At 42.9% G+C, this 27,516-nt stretch overlaps 1 protein-coding gene and 2 non-coding genes across 3 annotated transcripts; 2 read left to right on the top strand and 1 right to left on the bottom strand.

The window, feature by feature from the left end:
• The first annotated feature begins 301 nt into the window (after nucleotides 1–301).
• On the top strand, nucleotides 302–373 carry trnac-gca (transfer RNA cysteine (anticodon GCA)). The gene has a single exon. It is a non-coding gene; the product is annotated as a tRNA-Cys (tRNA).
• A 915-nt stretch (nucleotides 374–1,288) lies between these two features.
• trnac-gca (transfer RNA cysteine (anticodon GCA)) lies at nucleotides 1,289–1,360 on the bottom strand. Its single transcript has one exon. It is a non-coding gene; the product is annotated as a tRNA-Cys (tRNA).
• Nucleotides 1,361–11,976: 10,616 nt separating this feature from the next.
• On the top strand, nucleotides 11,977–26,464 carry si:ch211-79m20.1 (serine/threonine-protein kinase LATS1). The gene is made up of 7 exons (XM_054603795.1): nucleotides 11,977–12,118; nucleotides 20,074–20,176; nucleotides 22,612–22,677; nucleotides 22,794–22,990; nucleotides 23,567–24,590; nucleotides 24,985–25,120; nucleotides 25,590–26,464. Exons 1-6 carry the CDS (start codon nucleotides 12,047–12,049, stop codon nucleotides 25,110–25,112), a joined length of 1,590 nt encoding a protein of 529 aa, XP_054459770.1. The 5' UTR covers nucleotides 11,977–12,046; the 3' UTR covers nucleotides 25,113–25,120; nucleotides 25,590–26,464.
• The last annotated feature ends 1,052 nt before the right edge of the window (nucleotides 26,465–27,516 follow it).

Below are 27,516 nucleotides of genomic sequence, written 5' to 3'. Positions count from 1 at the left end.
CATCTCACCTTATTCTACCAGGAAAACTATGGTGCCATAAACATGCTGATCAGTGAATGATTGCACCATTACATGACTTCCAGCTGTTGTACGTTAGGATAAGCAACTTTTACCATCTTTCAGATCTCAAGTGGCTGCAATAGTTTAATACTCAAAAGTCCAGATAGCCAATGCCATCAACCAGTTGCACAACGTAGTGTATTATGAACTTTGCCTCTCGTGCGGATGCTAATTTTAATGGAAGGTGTATATCTCATGGGTACCGACATACTCGCCGCCAGAAAGCAGAAGATAAATGAGAGGGGGTATAGCTCAGTGGTAGAGCATTTGACTGCAGATCAAGAGGTCCCCAGTTCAACTCTGGGTGCCCCCTTTACAGATGTTGGCAACCAAGAGAATCTACTCTTTATAGAAGTGGTTGATTCCGAACCTTCTAAATGTCATCTCACCTTATTCAACCAGGAAAACTATGGTGCCCTAAACATGCTGATCAGTGAATGATTGCACCATTACATGACTTCCAGCTGTTGTACGTTAGGATAAGCAACTTTTACCACCTTTCAGATCTCAAGTGGCTGCAATCGTTTAATACTCAAAAGGAAATGAAAGATCAGCTCAAAACAAAAGACAGACAAAATATTAAGTCTCAGGGTTTTAAAAAACTTAAACTGTGGAGATTTAAAACCCTCTTAGAAACAATAATTGATTAATTAACCTCAAATTTGCATAAGAATGGAAAAATAAAGGTATTCTTAAGTACAAATTAAAATGTATTTAGCTATGACGATATGTACGTTTTAAATATGCTCCTACCTACATGAAGTTGAAAGCTTTTTTAATTTAAAGTGATTGTTGGTTAAGTACATTTTTTTGCGGATGATCCATTAAAAGCTTTAAAAAGACATTCACCGTATCATGTGTTATGTGCAGGCAGAAGTCACATGATCACCTGCAGAATCAGCTGAACAGACTAAAACAATGCAGATAACGTAAAGTTTTAAAATACAAAAAAAGGCAGTCAAAAATGCCTGTCATGTTAGCTAGCTTGCTAAGCTAGCTAGCTTGACCACCTGGGCTCACATGGCTTACCTTTTCGCTGTTCCTTCCTTTGGATTGAGGTTTTTGTCTTTTAGCAGGAGCTTTACTTCCTTTGTATTTAGTTGCACTTTTGCTAAATGTATAGAGCTGGAGGCCCGTGAGCATGGCTGGTTTCGTCAGCATGACATGCTTGCATGTGGTTGTCAAAGCTGTCACTTCATAACCCACCAAGAGCTTTAGTAACAAAAACAGGGGGCACCCAGAGTTGAACTGGGGACCTCTTGATCTGCAGTCAAATGCTCTACCACTGAGCTATACCCCCTCTTAATGACCTATGTCAAAGCTTAACCAATAATGAGTATCGGCAAAACTTGGATCAATTCAATCCACTTGCTTCAACATTGGGAGAGATTACACTTTGAAAGAAAAGGTCAAAGTAGCCACACCACCGGATCAGATTAAAATTGACATTTTATGTATAATTGTTTGTATTTATTTTGTATTTTTTACTCCCTGGTTTTAACATCTTCCTGGCTCCTTCCTTACGAGAACAAAGATAATAGACAGCTTTGATAAGCACATTTTAAAGAAAGGGTTGGTCCCCTGGTAACCCTGTTTAACGTCACAACGCTATGACTTATGAGTGAATCCCTCAGCAAAGGTTTGCAGAAACGTGGATTTACAGAAGGTGTTCATAAAGTGCTCAAAATGTCTGCGGGAGAGCTCTCAAACACTGACAGTGGGAAGACCCAAAACCCTCAGGGACTTTGTGGGGAACATACCTCAAAGTCTGTAAGTGTGTTTGTTCGGATTGGACTTAGGTCAAAAACAGTTTCACTCATTTACCCAGCTATTACTGGAATATCAACACAGGACAAGAAATAATTATTTCTGTTTCTTCTTCTGAGTTAAAGCATCAACTATGTGATCAAAATGTTGAGATATGAATGAATCAGAAGTTTCTTTGGCAAAGGATGACCCAATGTTCAAAAACATTCTGCAAATTCTGCAAAAGATGCTCCTTCATAAACATATTTTTTCCCTTCTGTATGACGGTGACGTGGACCGGCTCAGCCTCCTGAGCTGGAACTTTTACGTACTCATGCTGCAGTCAGGTGTCTTGGATAACAGTGTCCTTTGTATGATGGTGTGTCATGCAGTCATGTGTTATTTTATCACTGATCGAGTCATGCTACTGTACAGGTCCAAATAAAGTCATAACAACTGCATCCGCTGTTGCCACAGTAATGAAGAAAAATAACGTCTGATGCATTTCTTCCTGTTTTTTCCCCGTGGCCAAGAGGTCCAATTCCCATATGACCGGAACAGGGGGAAACCGGACACACACAAACAGACACACACACACACACACACACACACACACACACACACACACACACACACACACACACACACACACACACACACACACACACACACTTACACATAGAGAATATACCAGTGCTATGAGGTCTAGACGTTTCTAATACTATTCCAGGGTTGGTTAACATCCAGGGTGTAATGTGTATCCAATAAGTCTGAAAGTCTATGGAATCAAATAATAGTCATAAATCTTGTTATCTGTGATTGGCTGAGTACATCACCTTTTGTTTATTTTGAGGAGATGTTTGTAATTTAATTTGGCTAATTTAATTTAATGATCTGCCTCCGAGGATTGATTAATTCTTAATAAAAGTTTTATTCCAACCAAATCAGAAGTGATGATTGTTTGAAAGATGAACCAAGAAGGTTTTAATTAGTTTTATTTTGGGTCTGAAGAGGTTTAAATGAAGAGTGTTAAAAACATACATACACCTTTGAGAATATATTGGCAATTTTTAAAATATTTTTTGACATATTTAACACATATCGCCCAACCAAAGTGTGTGGTCCCAAAAGTTGCACTATGAAAAATGAAAAATTAACTTATTTTACTTGTGTAAGTTAGTTATGCGTCACATAAGCAAATTTAATTAGCGTAACCTCTCTTACATAACAAACATACTTCTTTCAACCCAAACCAAGATCTTTTCCTGAAACTAACCACCCAAATTGTTTCATTGTTGACATCGTGGTTTAAACCGAGACTGTTTCACAACCAGCAACTGTTGCTGATGTTGGTCGACGTGTTTTCTGATGAAATAAACTGAAACTGAAACTGATTTGTAAATTTTAGTTTCAGTTTTTGAGTTTGCTTTTAATATTTGTGCTCTGAAATGAATCAAAACCAGAGCGGCTGCTTTCCGGATGGGAACCCGATTGGTGTCAGAGATGTGGCGTATATGGCAGTGACTGTGGTTGTGCTGTTTAAGGCGTGTGATAATGTGTGTGTGATATTGTGTTGACTGTGTGGAGTCTGAGAAGTTGTCACCTCCTCCTGTATAAATAAAAGGCGGTCCTCCGTGTTTCACAGCTGCTCCTCACTCGCTGCCTCTTTGTCTGTTTGTATATTTAGCTGCTCCGTTCCACTTCCTCTGCTGTTGACGTCGGGAAATAAAACACACAACAATACCGCTTCGATTCCTCCCCTCTCAGCATCCTCCCCACATTATTTTCCTCCCTCACATCTCCCTCTTGACTCCTCACCCACTCAGCGTCTCATCAAAGCAGAAAGAAACACTCATTCATTCACAACAACGCTGAGTGGGTTTTCCAGATCACACACAGTGATATCCAGTCTCATGGTTCTACTTTTACTATTCTGGGCTCCATTCCATCCTTTAACGGTCACTTTAGCTGGTGGATTGCGAAACTTACTGCTCACTTTATTAAATGTTGATTCTTTTCTTAATTAATGTCTTTTTTACTCTCACAAAATAATGAAAAAGAAGAAAGAAAAGAGTACTAGTTTTGATAAAACCCTAACAAAACCCATCCCTGTGTAACATCAATTAATGGAATACATTAATTATAGATGGATATGTAAGAATGGATGTATTATCTTGATAAATCAGTTTCGTCGTTTATTGACGTGATGATGATAAAGTTCCTCTCTGACATCAGCTACATGTCGAGACAATCCAGACTGAACTTGTATTTTCTCAGCCCAGCTATTTATTTCATCATACAATTACGTTTTCTTCATGAATTTATTGCCCTTTCCCTGTAAAGGCCGACTGTATCTCAGACACAGCCTGTTCAGTGTTCGGCGGGGGTGTCTGCATCTTGCAGCTGGTAATCGAGAAAGAATCTCATTAGTCTCAGTGAAACGTGAAGCGTCTTGTGAGCGACTAAATGCTGCTTCAGATTGAAGGCAAGAATGAAGTCAATTATATTTCATTGCAGAACTCATCATAAGCGTATCAGTAGCTAAAATGAACTTTGTTTTAATTTAGACACCTATTTAAATGTTTATTTCAAAGTTTGGGGTGTAAAATAACTTACTGTATAACATCATTATGGAAGTATATGATGCCACTGATGTTCTATTATGTGTCATAAGTTGATACCCTTTAATACCAGGCATCAACCTCCGGTTCTGTCAATGCTGTTAAAGCTGCATTCTCTCTCCTGTCCACCAGGGGGCGACTCCTCTGGTTGTATAGAAGTCTATGAGAAAATGACTCTACTTCTCTCTTGATTTATTCCCTCAGTAAACATTGTAAACATGAGTTTATGGTCTCAATCTCTAGTTTCAAGTCTTCTTCAATACAGCATGATGTTCATTTAGTAAATGATGCTCCATTTAGAGTCAAACAGACCATAAAGCAGGGGATGCTTTAGGGCGGGGCTACACACTGATTGACAGGTCCACACCAGAGACGTATACGGCGTCTCTACGTCACTCCTCCTCAGTCCATATATGGTCACTTCCTGTTAACTGGTTGCAAATAAACAAGATGGCGACGGCCAGGACGCCAAAGTAGAGTCTTCAAAACGTCCACAAACCAATGAGTGACATCGCGAAGACTTCTTCCACTTCTTATATACAGTCTATGGTTAATACACAGATGTGGTGCTAAATTTACAATTTCTGACCACTCTAAAAAATTGAGAGAAAATATCTCCAAAAACACCACAATATGATACCAAGAACTTGAGGAACACGATAGAAAAGTCCTCACGGTGATTTGACCGCTTCTGTTGCATAAACTGCTCAGAAATGTTCTTATTGTCAATAAACCTAAAGTCCTACATCCTCTGAATGTTCTTGAACTCTAGTTTGTGGTTTGTAAAGTTTTATGAGGCTGTGATTCTCATAGAGGATCTCCTCTGTAGCTTTAAAATGGATTATTCTACAGCGTCCGAGAGACGGTGATGTCAGCCGAGGACGCCGACGTTCTGTTAGAGGTCAGAAGTAGTTTTGTTTTTACATGACATTTTTATGTAACAGATAATAAACACTTTTTAAAATATAAATAAAAACAAAATAAGTCCATCAGAATAGTCCATAACTACATTTAATTTATTTAATTTTCATTAAAGAGATAAGTGAGTTTTATTTTTAATGAATTAAAATAATATTTCCTAAAAAAATGAATATGTTAGTGGATGTTTGTAGCATCATCACTTGATCATCGTGACACCAATGACCTCAAATGTCACTTGGTGTTTACAAAAGTATAATTTTAAAATGAAAACCGTTTCCCTGCCAAAGTGTAAATAGACCAGAGCAGCTAAAACCAAGAGCTTATCTGTTAGTGATCCTCTATCCGGGCCGGCCTTCACTACGGATCTGAAACGTCCTGATTCAGACGGACGGACTCGACGGCAGCAGTCGTGACCTCAGGTTGAACCCTGCTGGGAACACAGCGGCTGTTTGCTCCGTCCTGAGACCGGCTGCACCGACGGAGGAAACTGGCAAGAGGACAGAAAGTCACTCTATTAATTAGATCAGGATACTGGACAGGAAGTTAATTAACACTCTCACACACACACACACACACACACACACACACACACACACACACACACACACACACACACACACACACACACACACACACACACACACATACATGTTTAAAAAGGGTTTAAAAAAGGGGAAGTAGTGAAGTGAGAGGAGACAAAACCAAGTAGCAGCCTTTAAAGCAACTAAATCAGACTCCACTGGTCCTCTGGTCTCTGTGGCTCTACACTCATTATACACAGAGGCAGATAAAGGTAACATCTGGTTATTTAGAGTGCTGCCATATAAGAAAGAACATTTAAAAGTATCTGAAAAAAACAGATTGCAAACTGCATTTTTATGTAAATGCTAGTTGATCGACAGTAAAGACCATTTCGTACTTTTTATGAATGAATACGATGAAAGACAGTACAATCTATGAAAAAACCTGAAAAGAACCATTTCTAGTTTAATTAAGAATTTAAAGAGGAAAACTTTTTGTTTTTCTCTAAAGAACCTTTTCCAATTTTTTTAACAAATTTATACCATCCAATATCTCAATCATGAGATAATTAATATTCCCAAAGAACCATTTGGCAAACATGTAGAACATTCAAATAGAGAAAACCAGTTAAGAACCATTATTAGTCTCACTCACTGTTTGTGAGTCCAATGTATCATCATGCAACGGTTCATATAGATATCTTATCAAAAGATACTCCTCATTTTTCATGCTTTTTGCTCCAAAAGTCCAGCGACACACGTCAATTTCTGCTCGTTGCATTATTACAGTCTTTTCAAAATAAACTTTCAACGACACAGGAAACAACTTAGTTTAGGAAAAGGTTCCGTTTTCAGGAATCTACTGCAGATAAATACGTAACTCATAACTATGATGTCACACACCTGAGACTTCAGACTGCAAGAGTCACAGACAGCTGTGCATTGCACCTGCTCAGACACTCACACACACACACACACACACACACACACACACACACACACACACACACACACACACACACACACACACACACACACACACACACACACACACACACACACACACACACAGTTCATCTCCTTCCTCTTAGACATACTGGGAATTCCATGATGCACATTGAGGACTGACAGCAAGCAACTCTGTAAACCTGACACCCTTTCAAGTTTTCTCACACACACACACACACACACACACACACACACACACACACACACACACACACACACACACACACACACACACACACACTGGAGGCAATATTGAAATGAAGGGTCGCACTTCATCCTGTCAGTGACAGCAGAGTGTTTCCATTGGTACCGTCAGTGTGTGTGTGTGTGTGTGTGTGTGTGTGTGTGTGTGTGTGTGTGTGTGTGTGTGTGTGTGTGTGTGTGTGTGTGTGTGTGTGTGTGTGTGTGTGTGTGTGTGTGTGTGTGTGTGTGTGTGGGTGTAGTCCAGGAATAGCAGCACAGGGATGCCTGCTTCCTCTGTCTTTCCCTCTGCAGGGAGGAAGAATCTACCTCGACCCCCCAACCGTCGTCCACGGCGACCTGTCCAGCTGTGACCCTGAAACAAATGCTGAGCCTTCTGGGAAACGTCGTGTTCTACTTTGGATTGTCTCAGTCCTGTTCTCCGTTCAAAACAAAACATATCCAGAGACAGACAGACGAGCAAAAGAGACGAAAAACTGACAGGAATAGAAAACTTTTAGATTTAGTCTTCAGGAGGTCAGATGTGTCTAAATCTTTCTAACCTCTAAAGATCTTTAATGATGTCCAAAGAATATTTGCACGTCCGTCACTGTAATAAACTCCTTTAGTTTGGTTTCTGAACGTCACCTTTAATGTTTTTGATGTTTGAAAGACAAATCACTTCCGTACTGACGGGTGGAGTTGACCTTGTTAGCTCAATAGCTGTTCTATCTTTATTTTGTTGTATAGTATGTGTATTTATTGTCTGTGTAGTTGTATAGTATGTGTATTTATTGTCTGTGTATTTATTGTTGTAGTTGTATAGTATGTGTATTTATTGTCTGTGTAGTTGTATAGTATGTGTATTTATTGTCTGTGTAGTTGTATAGTATGTGTATTTATTGTCTGTGTAGTTGTATAGTATGTGTATTTATTGTCTGTGTAGTTGTATAGTATGTGTATTTATTGTCTGTGTAGTTGTATAGTATGTGTATTTATTGTCTGTGTAGTTGTATAGTATGTGTATTTATTGTCTGTGTAGTTGTATAGTATGTGTATTTATTGTCTGTGTAGTTGTATAGTATGTGTATTTATTGTCTGTGTAGTTGTATAGTATGTGTATTTATTGTCTGTGTAGTTGTATAGTATGTGTATTTATTGTCTGTGTAGTTATAGTATGTGTATTTATTGTCTGTGTAGTTGTATAGTATGTGTATTTATTGTCTGTGTAGTTGTATAGTATGTGTATTTATTGTCTGTGTAGTTGTATAGTATGTGTATTTATTGTCTGTGTAGTTGTATAGTATGTGTATTTATTGTCTGTGTAGTTGTATAGTATGTGTATTTATTGTCTGTGTGTTGTATAGTATGTGTATTTATTGTCTGTGTAGTTGTGTATTTATTGTCTGTGTAGTAGTGTGTATTTATTGTCTGTGTAGTTGTATAGTATGTGTATTTATTGTCTGTGTAGTTGTATAGTATGTGTATTTATTGTCTGTGTAGTTGTATAGTATGTGTATTTATTGTCTGTGTCTGTGTGGGGATCAATAAAGGAATATAATAATAATAATAATAATATGAAACGGCTGAATGGTACTGAAGTGATTATAATGTTCTCTGTTTGTCTTTCAACAACAATAATCCAAGCAGATTACAACAAACGCTGGAGTTTTTGTTGTTTTTTAAAAGCAAAACTGACTCATAACTAAGAAAAAATAAAGAAACAATTTGGAATTACTGATGATGTAATGCACTTCTCTGCATTCTACATAAGAGGGAGAGAAACAAGTAAAATCCTCTGAGAGTTCTTAATGTTCCTCTTCAGATTATAATCCAACAAAGTGAGTATTTAAAGTGACCTCATATATATTTTATAAATGCCATTGTGATCCAGATGTGAACAAAAGAATCACCTGAAGTCTTTCAATACAGAGACAATGATTGCCTATCATTACATTACATTACATTACATTACACACTATCCCCTGAGACATGGAAGAGGAGCACATCATGTGTGTTAAATTAATAATCCGTGTCAACGCTCCGGACTTTCTCCTTTAAGAGCACCCATGGGTGCTCGGGTCTCCCTGCTCCTCATAAGGAAGGTGGTGAACAGGAGCCTGGCGCAGATACAGGACCAGAGTCAAGTCAGCCACAGGAGAGACAGCGCTTCCTTTACGGGACTTTCAGAGTAAAATACGAAATAAATGTCAGCAATGAACGTTTGTTTTGATTCCATGACAGTCAAATAGCTGTGCTGCTACATTATCAAAAGTCAGTTTCTGTCATTTTATACATTCAAAAATATTTGTTATGGTTGTATATGATATATACAGTTTGTTTTAATGGAGCATATCCTTTAGAAACAATCAGCTGCTTCTATTTGAAATAAATGACTTAAATAAAGGTACCGATGTGAGGGTGTAAGGACAGAGGAGGTGAGGGTGTAAGGACAGAGGATGTGAGGGTGTAAGGACAGAGGAGGACAGAGGATGTGGGTGTAAGGACAGAGGATGTGAGGGTGTAAGGACAGAGGATGTGAGGGTGTAAGGACAGAGGAGGTGAGGGTGTAAGGACAGAGGAGGTGAGGGTGTAAGGACAGAGGATGGAGGGGTGTAAGGACAGAGGAGGTGAGGGTGTAAGGACAGAGGAGGTGAGGGTCTAAGGACAGAGGAGGTGAGGGTGTAAGGACAGAGGAGGTGAGGGTGTAAGGACAAGGAGGTGAGGGTGTAAGGACAGAGGATGTGAGGGTGTAAGGACAGAGGAGGTGAGGGTGTAAGGACAGAGGAGGTGAGGGTGTAAGGACAGAGGATGTGAGGGTGTAAGGACAGAGGAGGTGAGGGTGTAAGGACAGAGGAGGTGAGGGGTAAGGACAGAGGAGGTGAGGGTGTAAGGACAGAGGATGTGAGGGTGTAAGGACAGAGGATGTGAGGGTGTAAGGACAGAGGAGGTGAGGGTGTAAGGACAGAGGAGGTGAGGGGGTAAGGACAGAGGAGGTGAGGGTGTAAGGACAGAGGAGGTGAGGGTGTAAGGACAGAGGATGTGAGGGTGTAAGGACAGAGGAGGTGAGGGTGTAAGGACAGAGGATGTAGGGTGTAAGGACAGAGGAGGTGAGGGTGTAAGGACAGAGGAGGTGAGGGTGTAAGGACAGAGGATGTGAGGGTGTAAGGACAGAGGAGGGATGTGAGGGTGTAAGGACAGAGGAGGTGAGGGTGTAAGGACAGAGGATGTGAGGGTGTAAGGACAGAGGAGGTGAGGGTGTAAGGACAGAGGATGTGAGGGTGTAAGGACAGAGGATGTGAGGGTGTAAGGACAGAGGATGTGAGGGTCTAAGGACAGAGGATGTGAGGGTGTAAGGACAGAGGATGTGAGGGTGTAAGGACAGAGGATGTGAGGGTGTAAGGACAGAGGAGGTGAGGGTGTAAGGACAGAGGAGGTGAGGGTGTAAGGACAGAGGAGGTGAGGGTGTAAGGACAGAGGATGTGAGGGTGTAAGGACAGAGGAGGTGAGGGTAAGGACTAAGGACAGAGGAGGTGAGGGTGTAAGGACAGAGGAGGTGAGGGTGTAAGGACACACTGATGATGTTTTCATGGACTCATTGACCTGCTTTCATTTTATTTCCAGAGAGACTTCGCACCGTTTCCGGCCCACTTCGGCTCGTTTGTGTCTGGCTTGACGCTGTGGACCTGCGGAGGGAGGCCCTGCTCCTGCTCCTCCTGCTCCTGCTCCTGCTCCTGCTCCTGCTCCTCCTGCTCCTCTCCTGCTCCTCCTGCTCCTCTCCTGCTCCTGCTCCTGCGTGGAGGAGAAAACAGCTCCAGACGCATCCAGAGAGGAGACGCGTAAGAGGCGAGAACAACCTGATCCGGGCCGGAGGACGGTGTGTGTGTGTGTGTGGGGGGGGGGGAGGAGCACGGGGAGGAGAGAGAGAGAGAGAGAGAGAGAGGAGAGAGAGAGAGAGAGAGAGAGAGAGAGAGAGAGAGAGAGAGAGACCATCACATAAAACCAGTGCCCTCGCAGTCGGAGCGCAGAGAGAGAGGAGCAGCTTCTGCAGCGGAGCGTCCAGAGAATTACGCACGAAAGCGTCGTTCCAACTTTTTACGCACGGAACCTCTGGAGACGCTGCGGGTCTGAGGTGTTCACCCTCTGGACAGGTGATATGATCATCTGACTGGAGTTTGGACCTGGATCCAGACTTATGGTGTGTTAATTCCACATTTGGAGACATCTGGAGACATTTGGAGACATTTGGAGACATTTGGAGACATTTGGAGACATTTGGACTCGTCTCTCTCTCTCTCTCTCTCTCTCTCTCTCTCTACTCTGCAGACTGGACGTATATTCTGGACTGGTGATATGATCATCTGACCGGATCCAGGCTTATGGAGCCATGAACCATTTGATATGATCATTAATTCCTGGATCCATTTGATGAACCATTTGTGTTAATTCCACATTTGGAGACATTTGGACTCGTCTCTCTCTCTGTCTCTCTCTCTCTCTGTGTGTCTCTCTCTCAGTGTCTCTCTCTCTGTCTCTCTCTCTCTCTCTCTCTCTCTCTCTCTCTCTCTCTCTGTGTCTCTCTCTCTCTCTCTGTCTCTCTCTCAGTCTCTCTCCCTCTCTCTCTCTCTCTCTCTCTCTCTCTCTCTCTCTCTCTCTCTCTCTCTCTCTCTCTCTCTCTCTCTCTCTCTCTCTGTCTCTCTCTCTCTCTCTCTCTCTCTCTCTCTCTCTCTCTCTCTCTCTCTCTCAGTCTCTCTGCAGACCTGCAGGACTGCGGTCTTGTCACACTCCTCGTTACGCACCGTTGAGGTCTCCGGGACAGACGTCTAGTCCGCGCTTGAGTCACCGCTCAGTGGAGGGTGGAGGAGGTGGAGGAGGAGGTGGAGGAGGTGGAGGAGGTGGGTGGGGGGGTATTTAAAGGTGTGACTTGGACGCCGAGGTGCTCGATGCCCAGCCGGTCGCTCTCGGCTCCTCAGGCTGGGCGGAAACAACATGAGGTCCTGGGTCCTGCTGCTGCTCCTCACTGCGCTGACAGCGGCCCGGCTGCGGCCCGGCAGCGCTGAGGTAAGAGGGGGGGGTGACCTCTGGGGGGGGGTGACCTCTGGGGGGGGGGGGGTGACCGACACACGACACACGATATCAAGTCACCGTTGAAATGAATTAAAAAGGCAACTGACAACATTTTATTTCTCATATTTGAAGATACATTTAATCAATTATCTGTTTATAATAATGAGCTGTGTGTGTGTGTGTGTGTGTGTGTGTGTGTGTGTGTGTGTCTGTCTGTGTGTGTGTGTGTGTGTGTGTCTGTCTGTCTGTCTGTGTGTGTGTGTGTGTGTGTGTGTGTGTGTGTGTGTGTGTGTGTGTGTGTGTGTGTGTGTGTGTGTGTGTGTGTGTGTCTGTCTCTGTGTCTGTGTGTGTGTGTGTGTGTGTGTGTGTGTGTGTGTGTGTGTGTGTGTGTGTGTGTGTGTGTGTGTGTGTGTCTGTGTGTGTCTGTGTGTGTGTGTGTGTGTGTGTGTGTGTGTGTGTGTGTCTGTGTGTGTGTGTGTGTGTGTGTGTGTGTCTGTGTGTGTGTGTGTGTGTGTGTGTGTGTGTGTGTGTGTGTGTGTGTGTTGTCACCCTGATGGAGATGCTGCTGAATGTCTCCTGTGAGCTCTGATGAAGCTGATGTTTTATGAGTTCATGTTCTGTCTCTGAACCTGCTTCACTCCTGATTCTTCGAGCTGATGTTTTTGTGTAACAGTTTAACTGCAGGGTAAAAAAAACAACCCAGCAACGTGCTGCCTGTGTGTGTGTGTGTGTGTGTGTGTGTGTGTGTGTGTGTGTGTGTGTGTGTGTGTGTGTGTGTGTGTGTGTGTGCATGTGACAGCCTGTCCATCAGTTTTCCCTCCGTGACTCTGCAGCTCGTGCAGGATGAGGGATGTGTTCAGCGTCCTGTCCTCTCCACGACCACGCTGTGTTCAGTCAGAGCGGGTTCTCATCCAGCCCAGTGTTTCCACTCTGACACCTGTTTGTTTAGCTGGCAGCAAACAGAACAGATCAAACAGACGTTAATAAAGAGGAGAGCGTCTGCGCTGATATTCCTTTATGTTGTGTGAATGGATGTTTGTGTTTTATTCTGCTCCAGCTTTGAGTTACTCATCCCGAAATTCATTAAAGGTTCTCTACTCGTCATTCACATAATTGATATCAACTATCATCTCTCATTTAGTGCATGTGAGCGTGCCTTTTAGTGCATGTGAGTGCTTGTGAGTGTGCCTTTTAGTGAATTTTAGTGCATGTGAGCGTGCCTTTTTTAGTTCATGTTAGTGCATGTTAACCAGTAACATGCACTAACATGTTAGCCACAAGCTTGTGGCGGCCACTCTGCTCTCGTATGGCGGTTTAAGCTGATAACAGCATTGTCGTGGAAACACTGTTAGCACCGTTAGCTGCTAGCCGCCGGCTCAACCTGTCACCATGTTGAGAGCCGTGTGGAGGCAATAGAAATGCTCGAATAGCTCAAAGATGACTTAAAGACTTAAAGGTTGCGGAGCGTCTCGTCATCATTGATTGGTCGTCGTTGGTCTGTGGTGAGGATGACGAGCGGTCAGATGACCTCTGTCACACCTAGCTAGGATAGCGTAGCAATTACAGCAGCCAGACCTCTGTGGTTAGGCTTCAGCAGCAAACACAGCTCAGTCTGGATAAAGATAATTACTGCGTTATGACTCAAGAAAGATGAGATATGATCCATCGTCTGCTGACTGGTACTTTGTGCACCCAACCTCTTCACAGGTCACAGGCTACCTAACGACTGAGGGAGGTGAAGGAGTATATATTTCTGTTTGTGTTAAAATAACTAAAGAGGTGCTGTTACTGAAGTACGGAAGTTACAATAAAATAACTCACCGTTGTGACTCATCCAGCATCTGTAGCTTAACCTATGAAATAGGTAAAACACCTCAATTCCTACTCATCCCTGTGTTATCCACCTAATCTTAAATGAGGAAGTATAAAGAACACAAAAACCCAAATTGACAAGGAAGAGTCCAACAAACCGCTGTTTGTCCTCCATGTGACACAAGAACTCAACGTTGATTTATTTGACTTTTATTTTGTAACTTTCGTACTTCAGTTGGACCACTTCTGTAGTTATTTTAACACAAACCACCATATTTTCCTAAACTAAGTAGTTTTGTTGTTTAAACCTAACTGAGTTGTTTCCTGTGAGGCAGGAAGGTTATTTTGAAAAGACTGTTGTCATATAACGAGCAGAAATTGACACGTGTTGCTGGACTTTTCTAGAAAAAAACAAGAAAAATGAAAAGTTACTTTACGTAAGATATCATAGGAACCATTGAACAAGGTTACGTTTATATATTTCATAATTTGTCCCCTGGATGCAGACATACAGATGTGTAGTTGTGATCAAAAGGGAGGCAGAGTTTGAAGATGAGTGTGGTCCGAGGAAGGGCACTAGAGGTCGGGGTAGGAAGTGAGGAAGGGGCCACTTTTATCCCCCCGTCCCCCCCGATGGGCTCCCTATGTGGCATTTGTTGTTGTTTGTGCTTCCTTGTTTGCAATGATGGATAAATATAAGTGGTTCTTTGGGATGTGAAGAAAGAACAGTGCTTTACTTTCATTGGTTTAGCTACGAACACTGCATGAGAACAGCCTGAACCTCCTGCTGCTGGATTTAAACTTCTTGTAATCTGCAGGTTATTAATCACAGAAACTATTAGAGCGATGAGTTGAACATGCAGCTCTGCAGACGTATTTTTTCTTTAAATTTAAAAGAACACAGAGCCGTCATGTGACCTCACTCTCTAATCCTCCTCTGGTCTCAACGTTTGGGGGAAAAAACGTTGAGACATCTTTGACGTCTCAGATCGACCACATCTATCTGCACACGCACACACACACACACACACACACACACACACACACACACACACACACACACACACACACACTGATTATTCATCAGTCACCACAGGTTCACTATAGTTGACATAATGCTTAAAAACATTTTCATAATTTATTCTATTTTACAGCAGCTGTTGTGTCTTTGAGCAATCCAATCAACCTTTACTGCTTATACAATATGTTTACACACACACACACACACACACACACACACACACACACACACACACACACACACACACACACACACACACACACACACACACACACAGGGTTCATTTTTAAATCCATTTAAACAGACCTGGAGTCAGATACAAACACACATAAAGGCTCTCTCACATCAGGTCAGACGTGCTCTCATCATCTGCCGTTCCACTGTTACATCAACACTCACGCTCGCAGCTGATTGGTTGGCTTTGTGAGCGGCTCGTAGTCCGTTTATTGTCTCCGCGGGTCAGTTTGGATGATGCCTGATCCATTTTACATAAGAACAACGACTAATCTGCAGAGGATTTCACAGGCCGTGTGTGTGTGTGTGTGTGTGTGTGTGTGTGTGTGTGTGTGTGTGTGTGTGTGTGTGTGTGTGTGTGTGTGTGTGTGTGTGTGTGTGTGTGTGTGTGTGTGTGCATCTGGGTGTAGCTGCGTACGTGTTTATGGACATATGTGCTTGTTTGTGTGTGTGTGTGTGTGTGTGTCAGAGAGAAAAGCGCAGCAGTGCATCAGAGTATTTGTTCTTAAGCCTCGTGTGGAGCAGAATAAGAGTCCAGCAAACTGTTTGACATGATGGAAATAAAAAAAATATATATATATAATAATAATAAATGATATAAGTCATATGGATTTCTGGATCACAGTTACTTATTTTTATTTATTTGTTAAAGGATAGACATTAACAAAATCCCTAAATGAAAAGGTATTAGGGGCTGAAAAATATGAATATGTGTCAAATGATTGCAGTGGTTAAATGAATGAGGACAACTCAAAGATTGTTTCTGTGGTTCTACATGCTGCTGATAAAGACAAGTACTGCTGGAATCAATATATAATTACTAGATTTAAATGATTATGAGATAATCAGAGGCAAAATGGTTTGTGGACTGTTGTTTTGAAGCCTCAAGTTCGGCAATTTCGGCGGCCATGTTGGTTTTTTTCGCAACCAGTGAACAGGACAAGATGTCGTTTGGGTTAAAATAACTTCCAAAGTGGCGTTTCATAACGTCGAGACTTCTCGTTACACACGAGGTACGAAGAACACTTGGAACAAAGCTACGTTAGCAAGCTGGCTAGCTAACGAGCCAAGCTAACGGCGTATAATGAGCAAGACGAGAAGGAGTTCACTGAACTGTCTTTACGAGCAAAAATATCTTTTAAATGTATAAATATCATCTGTGTAGTTCAGGGCACAATCCAAACAATATTTCTCTCTCGCCGTTGATTACCGTATATATATATTTTCAAAATGAGGTCCAATGGGGGACATGGGAGGGGGCGGGACTTCTCCTCTCTGTTATCAACGTCTTGTTTACTGTGGAGGTTTATACAGAAGAAGAAAAAGAAAAGGTTCTCTTCCTCTTCCTCTTCATTCTTTCTGTCCTTCATCCGTTCCCTCATCTCTGCAGCATTGTGGGAACCTATCTGTTCTGCTGGTGTGTGTGTGTGTGTGTGTGTGTGTGTGTGTGTGTGTGTGTGTGTGTGTGTGTGTGTGTGTGTGTGTGGGTGTGTGTGGGTGTGTGTGTGTTAATTTGACAGCGCGTTGGCCCACTGTCAGATATGTGATAAAAGAAGGGCGTATGATTGTGAGTCATTCAGTGTTGTTTGTGTGTGTTCACTTCTCAGAATCTGCTTCTCTTTTTGATAGCGTGTTTATGACAGATATGTGTATGTATGTGTGTGTGTGTGTGTGTGTGTGTGTGTGTGTGTGTGTGTGTGTGTGTGTGTGTGTGTGTGTGTGTGAGAGAGTCAGCTGGCCCCATAATTACATTCCATTCCATTCACCTTTCTCCTCAAACATTCCATAAAATCTCTTTGCCTCCCAGGCTTCCTTCAAAGCCCCATGCAGTGTGTGTGTGTGTGTGTGTGTGTGTGTGTGTGTGTGTGTGTGTGTGTGTGTGTGTGTGTGTGTGTGTGTGTGTGTGTGTGTGTGTGTGTGACCTGCGTACAGATCATCACATCCTACCAGACAGTCTTTCTACACCTGAGAGCTAGCGACACACACACACACACAGTTACATATGAAAAATGAAAAGCTTTATAGTTGAGCAGAAAATACGTTAACAAGCTTCACTAAGACGAAAAACAAAATGTGTGTGTGTGTGTGTGTGTGTGTGTGTGTGTGTGTGTGTGTGTGTGTGTGTGTGTGTGTGTGAGTGTGTGTGTGTGTGTGAGTGTGTGTGTGCGTGTGCGTGCAAGTACGTGTGTGTTGGATAATAATTCTGGGTAATTTGACTCTCTTCGATTCTTGGCCTTTTTTAAAACCAGCAATTTGTTCTTTTGAGGAACTACTTCCTCTGTGTGTGTGTGTGTGTGTGTGTGTGTGTGTGTGTGTGTGTGTGTGTGTGTGTGTGTGTGTGTGTGTGTGTGTGTGTGTGTTTCAGTCAGTCAGCGCCATCACTGTAATGACAGCGTGCACCAGGGTGAAAACTGTCTCGTGTGTGTGTGTGTGTGTCTCTGGACAAATTGGGCAGACAGTTAAGTGGTTAAGCATCTGTGTGTGAACTGGAAAAGAGGGGGTGTGTGTGTGTGTGTGTGTGTGTGTGTGTGTGTGTGTGTGTGTGTGTGTGTGTGTGTGTGTGTGTGTGTGTGTGTGTGTGTGTGTGTGTGTGTGTTTGCTCAACTAGGTCAGCCAATGGCTCGTGAAAGTCATCCAGGTGTCCTGAGCCGCCGCCCACAGAGCAGACAGAGAGAACAAGACGGAGACACTGGAGGATGTCTGAGATACAAAATATGAACAGAAATAGAAATGAAACCTTCAGAAAGTCTTCTCTACAGATGTGCCATCTGTTTGAGCACTAATATATTTGCCTTTTCTGTCAGTTTGTAAAGTTATACATCCAGTTTTCTGAAAAATAAATATTGTAGAATCATCTTATTGGTTGGTAGAAACAGTAAAACATTTCTGACTCATTACGTCGTCTTTATTCAAAGTGTCTGTGTGGCAAAGAAAAGCAGCTGTATGCATCACATGTGTCTGATATACAGTATTTATATTTATATCTTGGTTAAATTTCCTTTTTTCATATTTATCTTTGTATTGATTTCATTATAAATATTGTCCCTTCATATAGCATACAGTTCCACAGTTTGTACATTAACTTAAATTTGACATTGATTCAGATCAAATGGAACACTGCAGATATGCATGTTTTTAGGGCAGTGAGGCCGATGTGGAAGTGCCTTAAACCTGCATTCTCTCTGCTGTCCATCAGGGGGCGACTCCTCTGGTTGTATAGAAGTCTATGAGAAAATGACTCTACTTCTCTCTTGATTTATTCCCTCAGTAAACATTGTAAACATGAGTTTATGGTCTCAATCTCTAGTTTCAAGTCTTCTTCAATACAGCATGATGTTCATTTAGTAAATGATGCTCCATTTAGAGTCAAACAGACCATAAAGCAGGGGATGCTTTAGGGGGTACTCAGTCATGTTGGGTGCCAGAAAAAATATATAATATATTGCAAAACATTCTTTATGCTTTGCTGAGTTGGAAAAGTTTTATAAATCAAAGCAACCAAAATGTGACAAAGCGCATGAAGCATTAGTGACCTTCTTCTCATTATTAAATCTCGTTGCATCCTCTTCTTCTTCTGCAGCGGTTTAACAGCATGTGACTGGAGAATTAGCAGGAAACAGATGCAGGATTAACTGCAGGTGTTGCAGATCATCATTTTAATCTCATCTCCATCACGTTGTCACTTTAACTGAGCCGGGATTTGTCCCGAATAATCACTCTCGTTTAAATCTCTGTTTCATTCCTCAAATAATGACGTTAGCTTTGCAGAAGCTACGTTTTGCATCATCACAACAGGATGAGGTCTGCAGGACAAACCTGGTTTGTAACAGAAAAGTACTTTTTAGTGGGAATAAAAAAAATGTAAAATTCTATCAAGCAAACAGGGAGCAGAAAAACTGGAGTAAATGCAGAAAGTGTTGATGCTTCTGTTCATTTTAACGGGAAATCATGTCAGGAATAGATTTGGCAAATCAGTGTATTTTCCATTGAAATCAATGGGAACATCTACAGTTTCATTCATTGATAAGGTTCTTAAAAAGAACAGAAGGAACAGAAGAGCTCTGACAGAAACCATCAAACATTTAAACACATAACTCCTCTGTGTTTGCAACATCTCTCCCTGCATCTCAGACGGTTATCCTAGAATATTTTCTCCTCACATTCCTCACACACCCTCATTTGTTTTGGCATCTTTCTGGTAGCCGGCCGAAGCAAAATGTGACTCTGAGTAATCCGCCTCTGATCTCCGTAAAGAACTATAAATTCTGTACAACTTTCTGTGAGATTTGACACAAGATGCCGGTCTTTTTCATGATTTCTGCCGCTGCAGCATCAAACTGAATTGATGTTGCATTGAGGGAATGAGCGTGTGCCAGGGAGAAGGCTGGTTTCCTGTGATCCAACGGGAGAAACCGCGGGTGTTTGTGGGTAAACAGAGCAGAGAGCGTCGACAAACAGCAATCACAAGCATCGTTTCCTCTGCAGGAGGTCGTGGAAATGGAGACGGAGGAAGAGATTTAAAACTCTCTCCCTCACACTCTCATCGTTTTAACAGAACGAGGAAAACTACATTCACTCTTTCAAAACCAGCAAAGATTTATTAAAATATCTTCCTGCTTATGTAACTATTAAGGGATTTTTTGCATATAATAATATCAAAATATGCAGCAGATTTACAGGATACTGAAGGCTACAGAGGAGGCTGAACATGATGGTTATGTCTGCATGTCTTTGGCCTCGTCTTTCCACTATGATGTGTTCGTAGTAATGAATATTAAAAGCCCCAAAATTGGGACACAAGTACTGAATTACAGCCGAAAACTAGACTTCAAACAGCGGTCGTTTCCACGGCGATGTCTGATGTTGGTCTGTGTCTCCACAGGGAGATCCGCTGCCCTCGTCGCTGGTCGACCTGGTGAGGAACTCCCCCATCTCCTCTGTGGACGACCTGAAGCTGCTGCTGCAGCAGGAGACCAACGCTATAGGTACGAACACACACACACACACACACACACACACACACACACACACACACACACACACACACACACACTAATAACACAGACGTGGAGGAGGTGAGCGTCCACGGCGGCCCGAAGAGAAAGGAATGCATACGTGGGGGGGGAGAGCATCAGACAGACTCCATGTGGAGGCAATATTTACCCGAGACAGAGAGGAGTGATGAGGCAGCTTTATGAGAGAGAGAGAGAGAGAGAGAGACAGAGAGAGAGAGAAGATAATTGATCGAGATAGATAGATAAAGAAGAGAGGTGGAGACAGATTCTCACTTCTTAATGTTCTGTGAGAAATTTAAGGATTTAAGAGAAGTTTTATTTGGAGAAAAAAACAAGTTTATTCATCTACTTCAACGACGCAGAAAACTTCCATATTTATGTGCAGTTAGCTGTAAAATATGTTGAGTTTTTCCATTTATTTTCCATTAATTACGAGATGCTATAAGCATTGATTACATCTGTAAAAGAGTTAGTGGAGTTAGAGTTATTGTGTAAAACATTATTATTATGTTTTACGTAATTTAGCTTTGGCATTCATTTGTAACCTGAACCTTCATGCCAATAAAGTTTGTTTGAATAAGAGAGAGAGAGAGAGAGAGAGAGAGAGAGAGACTGTGACCTTGGTGAGTTTAGGACAAACTGAGACGTAGAGAGAGAAACCTGCAGCTCAAGGTCGCTGCATTGTTCTCCTGCTCCAGATTCCTCTCCATGTTTTGAAATATGGATGTGTGTGTTTGTGTGACAGAAAGAGGACCCCCCCCCCCCCCCACACACACACACACACACACACACACACACATACACATATATACACCCCCCCCCCCTTTCCTCTACGCCTCCACGCTGTAAACAAACCGTCAGACGCATGCACACGCTGCTCAGCGGTGATATTATAAATATGAACCGCTCTCCTCCGTGTGAAGAAGCCAGTCACACATACATATATTAATAGACGGGCTTTTGATCATTCTGTGAGCATAAATAACAAAACAGCGACCGCAGAGAGGAACCGGGCGGAGGGAAGGATCCTCAGAAAACAGGAGCCAGGAAGTGACTCAAAGTGTTTATGGAGAAACTGAAGCCTGTGAGATTAAATGAAGTCGAGGCAGCAGATGAAGGATTCATGAGATGGATCTGTATGTTGTGTTTATTATGTTGTGTCATCGGGACGAGTTTAACGACTCACAACACACTGCAAACACCTCCCATCCTCATACAACAGTTCTTATGATATCCTAAGAACAGAGACTCCTCATGAGTCCTGCTTTCCTGCAAAAGTCCTGCAACACGAGTCAGTTTCTGCTCTTCAAAAAGGAAAACAGTCCTACTACTCTTTACTTAGTTAGGTTAAGGCAACAACAATACTTAGTGTTGTTTAGGAAAGATAGTAAAATACTTAAGTTAAAGAAAAAGATGGTGAAATACTTAAGTTTAAGAAAAAGATAGGTAAAATACTTAAGTTTAAATAAAGATGGTGAAATACTTAGTTAGGTTTAGTAAAGATGGTAAAATACTTAGTTAAGTTTAAGAAAAGATCCTCTTTTGGGTCACATGAATGATGTCACTGAAGTACATTAGTTACTTGAGAAAAACATCAAATTTGACTTCTCGTTTCTCATCCTCCTCCACTTTTTGCGGTCTCTTTACTTCCTTATTCATTAGTTCTCTTTTTTTCTGCAGCCGTTTCATCACCTCCGTGTTTTATCACCATACAAATAAAAAAATGAGCATGAAAACTTTAAACAAGTCTGAAAAGGATTACAGAATTCCAGATTTTTGTAACAGAATGAAGTGGGTCACATGTGAACGCATGAAAGAGGAAGGAAGGAGTCGGAACATGAAGACGCAGATAAATGCACGGAGCTCGCAGCTGGCAGTTAATTAGGGCTAACAGGCAATTAAACAACACCTTGTGCATCTGTGCACACACACACACACACACACACACACACACACACACACACACACACACACACACACACACTCAGTGACCAGCAGCCATCTACACCGGGGTTATAATTAGCACTGAGGGGCAACAGTATGAAGTAACGACATATGTTAGAGCGCTAACACGCACACGTCCACACATGAGCTATATTTAACAGCTCATATCTCCCCTCAGCAGCGTTCTTGACAGCGCCGGGACAAATTGCTGCAGAAAATAACCCTAATTGTTTTAGCGGGAGGAGAAAGAGAAGAAAAAAATGCCTTCTTTTGTGCAGCGAACAATGAGCTTTCTGCTAAAAACTGCCCCGACAGCCTCACATGCTTCACAGATTCCTGTTGGCTCAAAGAGGCCTGGTTCTCAGATAAAGAGTTGGAAGTCAACTTCATTAACTCTGTTTTTGTTTTTGTCTCTTTCCTCCCCTCTTCTTATCTCCCCCTCCTCCAATCTTTTTCTGTAGAAGAGGAAGAAGACGAGCATGATATTCTCACAAACCACACCCACGGCCGGTTCACTAGAAGTCTTGGTAGGTTTCCACTTCTATTTGTGTCCCTTCCTTCGTCTTTTTTTAACACTTCTGATTTAATAACAAACCTCCCCCCTTCCTCTCTCTTATTCTCATCTTCCTCCCTTCTTTTACAGTGGAGGCACAGCAGGCCCAGCAGGCGGCATGTAAAGTTCGGACGGAGGTGATGGAGGTGACGAGGTCCATGCTGGACCGCCGCAACGCTAACTTCCTGCTGTGGCCGCCCTGCGTGGAGGTGCAGCGGTGCTCCGGCTGCTGCAACACCAGGATGCTGCAGTGCGTCGCCACCGTCTCCTCCACCCGATACCTGCAGGTACACGCTGCATGACGGAGATGTAGAGGTTCCATAGGACGGAGCCAGGACAGCTGTTTCCACATGTTCCTAGCCTTAATGCTAAGCTAAGAGGCTAAGGGCTCGAGCTACACATCCTTTTCCTTTAATTGAACGAAGCATCTTGTGATTAAAAAACTAAAAGAATGTCTAATAGAGAAACGTAATCTTACAAGAAACTTCTCGTTTTCCTACAAAAGTCCTGTAAACACGCGTCAATTAATGCTCATTACATTTTCAAAATGACCTTCTGTTCAGTAGGAAAAAACTCGTAAAAAGCTTTGGAAGGTTCAGGAAACGATCAGTTGATTACTGACATTAAGACAATCATTTATTGTGTTCCAAGTTTTCTGAAATGGTGTGTTTGAAAATGCTGATTCATTTAGGACGCATCTTTCATCTAGTCTGACAGACGATGTGTAACGGAAGTCTCATAAATGTATGTACATCAGCTGTGGTGTCTCCTCTTAGTCAAACCAAACACTTTGTATCGTTTTTAGATATTTCATCTTTTCTGGTCTTGTGTTCACGTTTTTGTTCTCTCCGTCTCTCCTTCAGGTGACAAAGATCCAGTACATAAACAGGAAGGCCCACTACGAGAAGGCCATCATCTCGGTGGAGGACCACGTCAGCTGTAGGTGCCAACCTTCCTCCTCCTCCTCCCAGTCGGTCCCCATCCAGACCAACCCCAACCCCCTTCCACCTCCACCTCCCCCGCCCGCCCACCTTCCCCCCCCTCCCCGGACCGTCCACCCGCCTCCACCAAAGACTCACGCCTCCAACAAGGCCGACCTCCATCGCCACGACGACCTGAAGCACAACCAGCAGCGCTTCCGCCCCGAGGAGCGGGACCCGGTGGCGAGGCAGTGGCAGCAGGGCAGCTACACCCAGCTGGTGCACTGGACGCAGCCCCGGGTGCAGCAGCCCATCGTCGGGGTGCTGGGGTCCGTCGGCAGCTGGCCTTCCGAGGCGAGGGCGGAGCACAGCATCATGGGAGGTGCGCCGCAGGTCGGGCACGGGAGCGGGTATGACGGGAGCCGGGAGGAGAGCGGCGTGCACGTGGCAAACGGCGGCGGCGAGGCGCATCATCCGGATCACATGCAGAGACAACAACAGCTGCTACACCATCAGCAAAGACACCACCATCATCAGCCGCATCACCCTAAGCATCGGCTGGACACTCTGCAATCCGACGCCGCCTCGCCGTCCGGCAGCCCGACTCACCCGCCCAAACTGGAGGAAAGCCCCGCCCCTCCTACGCCCACCATTCAGAGAGACTCAGTGACCAGCAGACAAACCACAGAGGTCACGAAACAGACTGAGACTGTAGCAGCCAGTCAGGCATCGGGAGGCAGCGAGAGGGAGGAGAGCGGCTCGGCCAATAGCGGAGACTCGGCCGCGGTGGAGCCGACCAATCAGGAGACGCAAAAAGACTTGAAACTGAGCAGCGGGTTCGGTAATTTAACGGAGGAGGAGAGGAGACGGAAGGCTCTGGAGATGATACAGACGGAGCCGGACCTCCAGACCCATCTTCATCCACATCATCCTCAGCAGAGACCAAAGCCGACCACCTTTAAAACAGGTGACGGTCACACTGTTTGTGAATGAAACATTGTTGAAACGCTGTTTTATTAAAGTTGTTGGTTACTTTTGCCAAATGCTTTTCAGCTGCCCTAACTGCAGCTAGAAGAGTCACAGGAGCTCTTTTTATATCAATCATTCCTTTTGTTTGTTTTTCTCCCTCCGGTAAAAAGTATTAAGTCCTCAAACTGAACCCATAAAGACACATTTCTTGTTTCCCAAAGTTTAGCCATCTGAAAGCACTAAAGTATTGAGGAAAAATGGCCTCCATGGTAACCTCAACACTCACGCTTCCTCCTGCCATTATTGATATAATTGTTGTTTTCGGCAAGGTTAAACTCTGTGTTTACTTTCTGTTTTAACCGTGTCCTCTACCTTCTCTTTGCTTCGTTCAGCCCTCTCTACTGCGGCTCCCGTCTCGCCCTCGGCCCGCCGGGCGCCGTTCCGTCCAGCATCGCCTCGCCGCCGGAGGAAACACCGCAAACGCATCAGCAAAGCAGCCCTCAGGGCCATGATCATGTAGAGCTGCAGGTGAGAGCTAAACCAATGCACTGTGGTGGCATAGTGAGAGGGAGATGTGATGGTCAATGTCATTTGTGCAAAAGTATGTTTGATGCTTTGAATCGCCCATAAAAGAAAATCATGAGTGAGACAAATTTTTAGTTTTTGTTACTGGTCTCTGGAATATTAACCTAATATTTATAACCGAACATTTATTTAGATTAAGTTTCTCTATGTATTCAAACATGTAAAGAATAAGAACATGTAAATTTGCAAGTATCTTTTTCTTTTAATTTAAATTCATAAATTGGCTTGAATTGTCTGGAGGTAAAATTAGGAATATATGTATTATCCATAAATCTGGGATTTCTATAAAACATTGTAGGTAAAACACTGAGGCAGATAGAAAACTGAATGTTGGAAGAAGTCAGAAGAGAATTTATTTATCTACTTGAACAATCACATAATCATCTTGTGACTTTCTCTTTCCCCGACACAGGAAATGGTGAAGCTAACCAAAAGCGAGACAAATTGCACCAAAGGAATATGGAGAGACAAGAAACGCGGGCTTGTTGAATGTGGGACGAACGCTGAGGGACCGACAAGAGGTGGCGGACTCAGAGTCACCGTCCGGCTCCAGAGCTGCCGCAGAGCGTCCAGCTTCATGGATTACCATAAAAAGTGCAATCTCACGAGACTCGTTGGAGGACGTTGTGTCAAACTAAACACTGGATTTCATTAATATGAACCCAAAAACAGACGGACGCCTGTCAGACTGGTGGTCTCTTGTTGCGGTCAGCAGCCATTGATTGGCTGCTTTAACGCTTTTGGTCCACGAGTGGAGAACTGGACTACGACTTGGACTAAGAAGTGATTATTGGAGGGTTTAAAAAGTGGAGAACTGGATTTCTACACTGGGATGATAACTGGAAACTGGAGAGTGAAGCTCCGGCCTCAACGCCAAACATTACTGTAATTCTCTGAATCTAACTTTATTAACACTGGAGTAGCCATACACTGATCATACGTGTACTGTAGCTTCATGTACTGGAACATATCGATAACCTGCTCGTTTTGTACTACTGCCAGATCCAAAACAAACCAAATGCCTGCCTAGATGTAACGCTATGAATATCCACGTTAAAGCAAGTCTTAAAGACCTGGCGTTTAGATCGCTGTGAGCCAGTTATAGCCAACACTGTATGTTTAAATGCTTTTAGGAGATGATTTCTGGGGGAGGGATGGGGGGGAGAAAAACTTTATTTCTTAACTTATTTAAAAAAAGAGGAGGATTTGAAGTCCTCCAGTTCTCAAGTGTAATTATTGTTGCAGATTATAATTATTGGTTGTACAACTGTTACTGTCATGAATGTTATTTTTAATAAAAAATATAAATGTTCAACAAATAGACATTTTGTGTTTTACATTTAATAATAATAATTATATTTATTTGTATACATGTCATACAGACTATGAAGCTCAAAGTGTTGCACATTTAAAAATAAAAAGCAGAAAACCTTTTTACTTATTTAAGTGGTAGAAAGAAAGCATGCAGTTTGCGCTTACATTTTAAATGGCATTTAGAGAATTTCAACAGATGAATAAGGTCATTTGGTCATTTGAAAATAAGCATTTTGGACTCTTTGTAACACACATAAAGTCCTGTTTAAAAAAGAAGAAGATATGTTTTTAAGTGTTTTTCAGATGCATCTCCACTTTTCTTTTTTAAGGGGTTTTGAGGAACTAGAAACCATCAGAGGAGGATCTGAGGGTTCATTAAGGAACATAGAGCAACAGGGAGTCTGTGATGTCGGCCAGTCCAAAGCTTTACAGACAAGTTAACATTTTATAAATTCTGGAGTGTGTGTGTGTGTGTGTTAAGTGCTAAATGCATGCAGTGTGTGTGTGTGTGTGCATAGCATGTGCACTCATACAGTAGACTCCTCTGCTAGTCTTTGCCCGGCGGCTGGACGTCCTGCAGCTCTGTCACGCAAAGCGGGGCAGGGGTCAGCAGAAATGTCTGGTTGCTATGGGAACTGGCCGACGGACACGTCAACACAGAAGTATCGTATGGTGAAAGAGAGACGAGGGAGGGAGGGGAGGGAGAGGTCAGTCCAGGAATGGACCGAAGATGAACGACGAGTGAAGGCCCAGTGAGGGGAGGAAGAAGAAAGATATATATAAAAGGTAATTATGCAAATATAAGGATGAGGCTGTAAGAAAATGTGAAAGAGTAGCGAGCACAAGACCCTGACGGAGAGATGATTTAAGACAGAGAGGCCGTCTAAATGTCATTCTGTTGTGTAACGGGGATCCCCCCCTTGGAAAGCTAATTCAGTCAGCAGATTTGAGAACGATGACTCAGCATGTTCTTTAGAGGGCCTCAAGGTGCTTAAACTCACTTACAGGCCTCCTTGATGTGGAGA

The sequence above is a fragment of the Anoplopoma fimbria genome, chromosome 9 (assembly GCF_027596085.1).
Source record: "Anoplopoma fimbria isolate UVic2021 breed Golden Eagle Sablefish chromosome 9, Afim_UVic_2022, whole genome shotgun sequence".
In the NCBI taxonomy this organism is placed as follows: Eukaryota; Metazoa; Chordata; class Actinopteri; order Perciformes; family Anoplopomatidae; genus Anoplopoma; species Anoplopoma fimbria.
This window is presented reverse-complemented; position numbering and strand designations above follow the sequence as displayed.